This window comes from Helianthus annuus, chromosome 8 (assembly GCF_002127325.2).
Source record: "Helianthus annuus cultivar XRQ/B chromosome 8, HanXRQr2.0-SUNRISE, whole genome shotgun sequence".
Classification (NCBI taxonomy): Eukaryota; Viridiplantae; Streptophyta; class Magnoliopsida; order Asterales; family Asteraceae; genus Helianthus; species Helianthus annuus.
The window spans coordinates 142,581,680-142,592,061 of record NC_035440.2 but is presented as its reverse complement, the minus strand read 5'-3'; the positions used below and the strand labels follow the sequence as shown (position 1 = coordinate 142,592,061).

The 10,382-nt window shown below is 36.9% G+C and overlaps 1 protein-coding gene across 1 annotated transcript; it reads right to left on the bottom strand.

Moving 5' to 3' along the window:
• Positions 1 to 2,268: 2,268 nt before the first annotated feature.
• LOC110873664 (serine/threonine-protein kinase 16) lies at positions 2,269 to 9,531 on the bottom strand. The gene is made up of 6 exons (XM_022122655.2): positions 9,033 to 9,531; positions 6,170 to 6,312; positions 3,332 to 3,475; positions 2,967 to 3,152; positions 2,774 to 2,898; positions 2,269 to 2,661 (listed from the first exon to the last, which is right to left on the bottom strand). Exons 1-6 carry the CDS (start codon positions 9,235 to 9,237, stop codon positions 2,436 to 2,438), a joined length of 1,029 nt encoding a protein of 342 aa, XP_021978347.1. The 5' UTR covers positions 9,238 to 9,531; the 3' UTR covers positions 2,269 to 2,435.
• Between the last annotated feature and the right edge of the window lie 851 nt (positions 9,532 to 10,382).

The following is a 10,382-nucleotide window of genomic DNA, read 5'->3' as shown; positions in this document are numbered from 1 at the left end:
AAACTTTCTTTTAATCAATAACAGTCTATTCTATGTTTATGTTGAAATTGCCATTTTATCATAAATGATATATTTGTTTTGCTCCGTGACAGAGACCTATTGAGTGGGTTAGACTCCAAGAAAACTAAAGAGAAAAAGTGATAACTTTCTGTAACAGTTTTCCTATCTTCTTTTTATTTGGCAGATTTTACATTAGTGCCTTATGTCTTGACCAAAACCGATTCCAAGAGATTTAATGTCTAAAACAACAATCAGTCCCTGATACACAACAAGGACTAACAATCGGTCTCTGATACACAAAAATTCAGTCCTCATTTTGTCTCTCGTTACCACGTCTTTTCAGTCTCCGATACATTTTTCCACGTCTTTTAGTTTTCCAAGAGATTTTATGCTTTCAAGAGATTTATAATGTCTAAAACCACTATCTAGTACTAGGCATCCGCTACGGAGACTGATAAATCAGTCCCTGATAACCATTAGGGACTGATTTAAACGTATCAGATACTGATTTTTCAGTCTCTAATATTCAAACAATGAAGAAAGATTGGCAAATTGTATTTCTAGTTTCGGTGGGGTTATGTTGTTTTTTCATTCAATTTTGAATTTTTTTGTACATGTTTGTTTTATTTTCATTATTAGGGATTCTTGGATGTTTATGAAAGTTGAAAAAAAAAACATTTTTTTTACAAGATTTGACTGAGGTAACCAATTTATTTCAATACATTTTTCTTTATGTGAGTATAAGAATGTGACAAATATATCTTTTAGATTAAAGAGATTATTTATTGTCATGTATCAAGTCAATATGATGAAGCTATTCTATATAAGACTTATCTTTAATTGTTTATTTGTTAAATAGAAGCATAAAATGTGGGTAAATGGAAAACCAAAATGCTTCCTAACTATGAAGAATTATGCGTTATATTTGGTAAAGACCGAGCTCAAGATAAGAAAGCCAAAATTGTTGTTGAGATGGAAGAAGAGGTGAACATGGTACAAGAAGAGCACCAAAGAAATGAGGATTTTGATGAAATTAGCCATAACATTGGTATCAATTCAAGTTTTCAAGTTGAAGAAACTTCAAAGTTCAAACGCTTATGGTAGGATGAGGAAACGGGCAAGGATAGTAGATTCTTTGGTTCTGAGTTTCAGTGATGCGGTTGTTTAGTTTGCTAAGTGACTTAAAGAAACTTCAGCCTAATTAAGTGAAGATATAAAATTTGAACTTGACATAAAAAAGAATACTTTGATGATTCCGGAAGAGCTTTCGAAAATGGAGTCTTTGACGCAATTGGAAAGGTTTAAAGCAATTGAAAAAATAAAAGATGACCAAATTAGGTTGATGATTTTTAGGAGCTTGGGTGAAGAGGAAAGGGAGGCATGGATCAATTTTTTGTTGTCGGGGTAAGTTTGGCAAGGAAAAATTTGGTCTAAAAATTGTAGTTGTGTTTAAGATTTGTAGTCGTATGTTGAGCTTCTCGTCCTTTGTTTGAATATTTGCGTTAGTTTAATATGTTTCTAATTCATAGCTTGTTAAAATTTAAAATGCATTATCATTTTTTGTGTGCGTGGTGGGTTGAAATGTGCTTATTTTTATTCTTGTTTGTTTTAAAAAAAAAATATGAATTTATGTGACTTTTTATATTTGCTAATTTTAAAAGCTAGTCATTTCATTTTACATATTTTAATTTCAAAATCTATTTATAATTATACTAACCAAATACATTATGAGATTTCAAAGGAATTCTTCAAATTCCAATTCAAACTCCGTTTCCAAAGCTAATGGTGTCATTACAAGGTCCCTCGTCGTGGCAAAGCTAATGGTTGTGCTAGGTCTAGAAAGCCCTTATAGTGGCATCCAATGGACAACCTAGGAAATTTTTTCTTGAGGGGCGGAAGTTTTTAGGGTCGTTTATCTATCGCTATATAATTATTTTTCGATCCAGTTCGGGTGGGGTCGCACTTGCATCATTTTGTGCCACCCATGAGACCCTCGTACCAAAGAAAGCCAAGTGATATCGATGATGTTAACGCAAGACCTTAGGGCCACTTTTTGTGAGCCTAGGATCCGCACTTGTGGATGTCTTGTTGATCACCCATGCCCCAGGGGTGTAGTGGTACGATGCAAGCGAAACGTTAGATTCTAATGGAGTCAACTTTTAGTTGTCCTATGAAAAAGAACCAGGATCTCATGTTTTCACAATTTCACAGGCTGGCGTAGAGGACGGTCAGTGGCGCCGCGTGTTGGAGATGATCTTATCATTTATGTCTATAACAATCACAAGCATCAATATTATTAAAGAAGAAACACCTCATATTATTTATGTCCGTAACAGTTACAAACTAGATAAAAACATAGCAATGGCATATGTATGATAACCGCAATACCAACTAGACAAGTTCATATAAACTGTCATCTACTAACCCGGTAAAACTTAAAGAGAGAACTTTGAGATCAGCTTGTCAACATGAATGATGATGTCATCAATACGCGGTCGAACAGTGGCTTGAGGCTGAAGCATCCACGATACAAACTGATGTAGGGCTTCTGGGTATGGCGGTTTTGGACCTGCAGGCCACTTTATCTGTCCGTTCATAACAGCCAGCTGTAAGCTTCCCCCTGATTCCCCTAGCGCGTACTCAAACGGAGATGCCCCGTACCTGTTGCATATGTTGCATATTTTTTCAACATTTTTATAGATAATCGTTTGTCAAATAGGATAACAAAAAGAAAAATATTATTGTAAATTATATTAATTGCAAGGGTTCTCACATTATGCCAAACAAAGTGCAACCTAGTGACCATACATCGGTCCGCTCATCAATGTCCGTCTGGCTGGGGCAATCCCACAATTCCGGAGCTCTGAACGGTGCTGAAACATGCTCAGATGCCCACTCCTGACCAATATTCAAAGTTATAATCAGCACAAAAGTTATAAAAAATTTAATAAAGTATAAATAATCACCTGTAATTGCAGTGCCTCTGAGCGAGAGCGTATTTGTCTTCTAGCAGGGCGAGCGCTTCCAAAATCCATTAGTATTGCTAGAGGCGGCTGTCCTTTACGATGTGTTAAAAGCACATTGCCCGGTTTTACATCGTTATGTGCATATGGCGGATCAAGGGTATGCAAATGCTTAAGTCCTGCACAAAGCTGCAACCCAGTTTTTTTCTATGTAGGAGAGCTTGTGGATGAATATTGATTCAAAAGTAACTCTTAATCCAACTATACAACAATATTCTGTACATGTTTTTTACCGTTATGTGCGTGTGCTTGACTTTTTACAAGGACACTAGAAATCACAAGCATCGTAAAATAAATCGATTAGTTACCTGTCTGAAAATTTGAAGAACATCGGATGTCGGAAAGAATTCCTTTTTGGATTTCATTGTTTGTGTGTTGTCCAACAATGTCCCATCCAAATGCACTGGAAACAACAAGTATGCTTCATGTGTCCATGTTTGTTCTGGTGCCCCCTGTCCAACAATATAGAAGCTTTTTCAGGTACAAGCAAATATTTGCTCAATTAATCTTAACAACCAAAGGGCTTATCGCCTAACGCTATCAACATGTGTAGTAAAGGTGTTGTGTTCCTATCAATATAAAGATCTTACAAAAAACCATAAGTGATAGGAGTAAGACCTCGAATCACCGGTTCAAATCAAACGATAAAAAGAAAAGACAGAACTACGAGTCTACGACTCATTTGGATACAGATTCACCACCAAACGAAACCGGTTCAAATCAAACGATAAAAAGAAAAGATAGAACTACGACTCATTTGGATACAGATTCACCACCAAACGAAACCGTAGGGCTGCGATTTCCAACCGAAGATACAGATACACCACTACGGTTAGAGAATCGTGTCTAAGTTCACCACCCAACGCGCCACGGTTGAGCTAGCATAGACCATTAATTTTAACCCATAATCCAATGAGATAAAATCAACACAAAAGTGTTCACAATCTAAAACTCTCTGCCTCTTTCTCTTTTCATTCGATCAGTTGTTTAAATAAACAACAAAAACATTACAAGAGTTTTCTAGAACTAACCAACCCACTATTGACTATACCCATGATCTCTAAACATGGGTCAAACTTAAACTTACTTAAGAAATTAAAAAAACAAAAAACAAACCAAATGAAATAAACATGGAAATAAAATAAAACTTGCAAATATTAAAACATGAAAAAATTCTAGAAAAATAAGGACCGAATCTCTGTCATTCTCCCCGTCATGAAAAAAAAAAAGTTTGTCCTCAAACTTCAAATAACGTACGTATGAATTTACTCGAACTACAGTCACACCATTCGAATAACTTCATAGAGCAACTCCATAACCAACCCAAGATACAGATACACCACTTGATTTAATTCGGGTAGCTTGTAAATCTTCGCCGGATTGAGATGGTGGTAACGGGTCCAATATTTTTTTTTGTAGCGCCGATAACGAAAATGCTAATGGTTGTTCCACCAGGTGAATATTCATTGCATTAAAGAGCGTTAAAGAGAACCAAAATGTTGTTCAAGTGAAAGAACTCAAATCATCAACAATTCGCTAAACTACCCGAGCTACGTGTTTGGCTACGGTTTACAATCTTGGGTACAGTCACACCACCAAGGTCTTCTTCCCGTCGTTCCTTTGATCACCACTTGACATGCCAAAATCAAGTTAGCCAGGAAACAAAGTGTTGCCCGCAGTTGAGTTCAAGATTCTAAAACAATGCAGCAATATGTTCACCAGAATTCCACCAGCAGTGTAGTGTTTTTTTGTCTTAGATAGGAGTCAAAACGCATCGCTTTGGCTCTGAGACCAAATGGCAGGCAGAGTCGTATAGATAGGATCAATTTAACCCGATAAAAGACAAACTCAGCCAAGATCCCTTCGAGATACAGTCACACCACTCGAAAAGCTTTCGCTGGGCAATTCCAATTCGAACTATCACGATACAGATTCACCACACGAGCTCAAATCGGTATCCAAAGATCACCTCCTAATCCTGGCAAAACTAGGATAGCAATGGACAAATTCTCTAAACAAACTAGAGAACTCAAAATTTTTAATCGAAAAAACTGATTCATTCCATTCACAGTTGCAGTGTATTAGTGGTAAAATGATACACATCCATGTTGCTACATTTAGGGAAAAATAAAATACTGCTTTTGAAAACTTCAAATAAAATAAACTAAATAAGAAATAAAATAATAAAAACTTGCATGCTTCAAAACAAAGACAGATGTGCTGAACGTGGGCATGTGAATGGAAGTTGGGCCCTTAGCTGGGCTTTAGCCACTTTGAACCAAACTGAGCCATTGCTGTTCGGGCTGATAATCACCTGATTGGGCCGGGTTTGTTAGGTGAACTGGACTGTTGTCTGGTGGATCGGGCAATTGGCGAACAATAAGTGCTTAAACTATTTGTTGGAGGATCATCTTAAACATAAGTGTTGTAAAAATCATATTATTGAAACAACTTCTATCACTAACATCAAATGTTCAAAGTTCCAGGACGTAGGTGCAAATAAGAATAGTGAGCATATTAAAATTAAAAGTGACAACTTCACCATGCACATTCAAGTGGGTCGATTTGGGTTGTGTTTAGTCTCAAATGGGTCAAATAAAATAATAGTTAAAAATTAAATGGAACAAATGGGTTGGGCAGCAAACGCGCAAAGTATAACTCTTAAGGCACACAACCTCCTAAATCACTTTATTCATATATTAATTACAATGTTAGTGATAGTGTTTTTGTAACCATATATAATGTGCTAATTTTATATAAAATTTTACAAAAGTCGAACAAAAAGTACTAACAGGTCACCCCAATCCGACCGTATCCCTAATTGTCTTAATCGGTCCTAAAAGGAACAAGTAACAGTTATTGGCACATTAGAAACCAATGAAAACACAACATAACATATTAAATGCTCGCCACATTTGCATTGTCTGTCGCCGGGTACTCTCTCTCCGACCCACCTAAGTGTTCGTTGAGGTTCACGGACCAACGATTGTAGATGCTCTTATAGATTTTGGTTAAAACACCAACACAACCTAAATGTAAAACCTTTCACCATTGACCATACCATACATAAAATCTTTATTTTAATTTTATAACAAATTTCATATGATCACAAACCTTAATGCAAACAAACTTCAAAGACGAGTTACCTTCACCGGAATAATGGCATGATCAAGCAACGGTAGCAGATTCGGATGGCTAAAGAGCGCAGATACACGGATCTCTTCCTTCACCATTTCCAATTGATCACTATTCTGAATCAAAACTTTCTTCATAGCATAAGTTCCATCCTCTGCAAATAACCATCATTCATCAACAAAATTCATAATATCTTACATTTCCTCACTTTTATAACAATAATATCACTACATCTAGGAGTTTAAACAAGTTGAGACAAGCCTAAGCTCAAGCTCGGCTCGTTAGTAGTTGTTCAAGCTCGGCTCATTAGTAGCTGTTCAAGCTCAGGCTCAGCTTTATATATTTACAATTACTCTTATAAATATTTGTAATTACAATTTTTATGTATACATAACATATTATTTAGTTACTTCCTTATATGTATCAATATATAATATTTAATACATTTTTATATATACTTTCTTACATGTTACAATATATAATATTTAATATATTTAATAAACATTATAAAAAGAATAGACTCGTCCATAGTTGTCTATAGCGAATAGCGGTAATCGGTAACGTAGTTGTTAAAAGCCATCGCCTCTTGCGCCTAGGCCCAATTTCCTAGCGAGTCAAGGCAATTGCGCTTTAATTCTCCATGTGATGGTTCATGCACATATTCCGGCCAAATTCTCTAAATTCCGACAAGATTACAGCTAGATTTCTACTTTTATCTAACGAAACTACTTTTCTACACTAATAAACTAGCATTTTATAACTTTTGGTACTAACTAGACGATATTAAATGTTATATCGTAGCTTTAGTTTATTTTATTTGAAGAATAGTATTAATTTTCTATTATACAAAAATATTTTAATTTTATTTTGCTGCGCGCTTTTTTTTCTCAGGCCTACGCTTTTTTGTGCCTACGCCCCAGGTGAGGCCTATGCGCCTTGGATACGCCTAACGCCTTTAATAACTATGACTGGTAAGCTACCTATTCGATACGTATCGATAGCGACAAAATAGCGCCCACTATTTCATGTTTAGCGATATAGTAGAAAATTTAAGAAGTATTTTACACGTATATTTAATCAATAATAGCTAAAATACGCTATCACTACGACGATAACAACCATACCCAGTAAATCCCACAAATAGTAGAGCTACCGGTAGGGTCTAGGGAGGGCGGAATTGTAAACAAACTTACCTCTATCCCTAAGGATAAAGAGGCTGCTTCCAGAGAGACCCCGGCTCAAAAAGCATCAGACAACAAACAAAAAATATAGAAACGCGGAGCAACGAACAAAATAGACGTGGTGAAAGAGTTAACACAGTAAAAAAAAAACATATAGAACATCATACAAGAGCATATACGCATAAATACATGAAGATAGCCACGCAATAGGCGTGGTGAGAGCCAAGTTGTCAATAGCGGTTATAGCGACCGCTATAGCGCACTATGTAGCGAAGCGACCAAGTGTCGCTATTTGGGTCATAGCGACCAATAGCGTGAATAGCGACAGTTAGTTTTTTTTTATGTAAATAGCAATTAGATATAGCTATAAAATAGCTGGATTTATAGGTTTTTGTTGAATATACTTGTAAAATAGTATATATACCAAGGTATTTTGATATAATATACATATAAAAATTTTGAAAATTCTTTTTCTAGTGTATCGCTATATATAAAATAGCGGTCGCTATTTGTCGCTATTTGCTATATAGCATATAGGTCCCTTGTCACTATTTGTCGCCATTCGATGTTAAGAACTATGGGTGAGAGAGTAACATAGTAAAAAAGAAACATATAGAACATCATATGAGAGCATATAGGCGTAAATATATGAAGAGTAAGACAACTGCTTGCAAAGCCCCCTAAAGTGTAGAGAAATCTAAGTCCCTGCAACACAACTAAGGAGCTACTGTACCCTCCCCTTTACGTCTCTAACCTTAATCCTACGCTTCCACAAACTCCTATGTTGCACCATGTCTCGGAGAGGTGCAACTCTAGTAAATCATGTCTAATCCGGCTCATCCCAATTCCCAAGTCAATTGTGAAACAAAAAAAAAACCCTATCACTAATCATCCTAAAATGCGCTATCACTAATCATCCTAAAATACGTTATCACTAATCATCCTAAAATGCGTTATCACTAATCATCTAAATACACTTAATGGGCATCGTTATTTATATTTATCAAAAATAAATAAATAATACTATTAAAAAATAAAAAAAAATTACATAAGCATTCATATTTGTCACTAAACACCCTATAGCGCCATATGGGTGCATGCCTACGTAGCACGCTATAATGAGCCCTATAGCCGCCATTGACAACCATGAGCTCGTCTACTCAAGTTAACTAAGACTATATGAAGCGGGAGGGCATGAAGAAGGGCATTAAGCGCCATGTGGCGGCCACGTCAGCAAAATGGTGTGGTAAAAAAGCACGGGGCGGTGTCGAGCGTGGAAAGGTCCCCACCTTTTTTTGTTAGTGTTTAAAAAAAACTCACCAATCGCAAAAATCCTACCACAACCCACCAATTAACTCGCGCCACATCACCAACAAAATTGCCCCACACACCAGTGAAGAACCTCATGGCAATGCCACCACGCCACCCTACGGGGCGGTATTCCCGGAGTGGAGAGGCTACCACGCCCACTCCATGTGGTCTAAATGAAGCTCGGGATCGGTTATTGAACCAACTTATGTTTAGGCTCTCAGACTCGTTTATTAAGCCCGCTTATAATTAGCCTAGAGCTTACTCAAGCTCGGCTCAATTCAAACTTTTAACGGTCCAAATTAAAAAACACAATGCAGAGTTGCAGACTGTCTGTATTTTGAAACCCTAAATATGAAACCTCAAATTGGGGGAATTGAATTACCAGAAATATGAGATGGATCTTTGAATTTCGCCGATACACCCGGACCAGACGCATCGGTAATAACCTCTCTAACAAGAAACACGTACGCAAACCCACCCTCACCAAGCTGCCGAACAACCTTAAACCGGTTGTCGTTGATCCAAACATCAGCGCCACCGTTAACGGCGTCGTAGAGGGCGTTGAGTCCGGAAAAAGAACACCCCATTTATGCCCCTAATGGTAATGCTCTTTTGTTAGAACAAAACCCTCTTTCTTGATCTGTTGTGAAATTGAGAACAGATGGATGAGATCTGAAGGTGGTGTTGAAAATTGGGGATTAGGTGGTCGTGACTCGTGACACGAATTGGATCGAGAAGGCTGAACAACTGAAAATTTTGTTAATTGTTTTGTACTTGATTCACTTTTTTTAGTGTTCTAACTTTCACAAGGGCGAAGCTATGAACGGGCCGAGCAGGGGAGGTCCGACCCTTCGAACTTTTCGCTCAGTAGTGTTATGTATGTACGTTTGGTATAGAATTTTTTAGGTATATATATTTTCGACCCCCGGCTTTTAAAAAAAATAGGTATATACTTTTAGGTCCGGCGACTTCCGACCCCTCGGTGGAAATTTTCAAGCTTCATCACTGCACAACCATACACTAAAGTTTTCGGGCTGGGTTGGGTTGAATCGGGTTACAGAACATAATAAAGACCTAAATCAGAAGTAACTGGTTCATATCAAATTCCATCGTGTATTGCACATTAGAAACAAACGATAAATTACCTCAAATATCGCCTAATTGATTTGGTGAATTCCCTTCAAGAAACAAAATTGTTCAAGAAGGACCATGCAGGTGGTTGCGACGATAGATGTGATTAAAGATTAGAGCGCTCACGGTGGATGCGACCAAAGATAAGCGCGATGTCAATATTTCTAGTCAGATGTGTTGGAACGACAAAAGTATCTAAACCTGGTGTGAAATTTGTAACCGAAATATTTATTTGGTATTCAAATAAAATGAAAAACAAAACTACATGTTTGTTACTTCTATGTATATAGGTTGTTTGTTGAGATGAAACAAAAGTTTGTTCATAGGAAATAACAATGCTACAAATGTTCAATAAAATGAAGAAATAAAGAAAAAAATAAACAAGTAAAACTATATAAGCTAAAAACAAATCCACAAGGTTGTTCCCATTTCCCTTGTCAGGCTGAGCCTGGAAGTGGAGGGAGGAGGTCACGCTTAACCCTAAATCCGTAATATGGGTTTTACATTTAAAGAGTTAAATAAAATGTAGCAAAATAAATAGAATGGGATGGGGAACCCGGAATCGAACTGTTAGTGCATACGTCTGTCGACTTCGTCTTGT

Coding starts and splice junctions, on each gene's coding strand:
- LOC110873664 (XM_022122655.2), bottom strand. CDS start 9,237: ATGGGGTGTTCTTTTTCCGGACTCAACGCCCTCTACGACGCCGTTAAC. Junction 3,476..6,169: donor ATGCCATTATTCCGGTGAAG/GTAACTCGTCTT, acceptor ATTGTTGGACAG/GGGGCACCAGAACAAACATG. Junction 3,153..3,331: donor TTCTTCAAATTTTCAGACAG/GTAACTAATCGA, acceptor ACTGGGTTGCAG/CTTTGTGCAGGACTTAAGCA.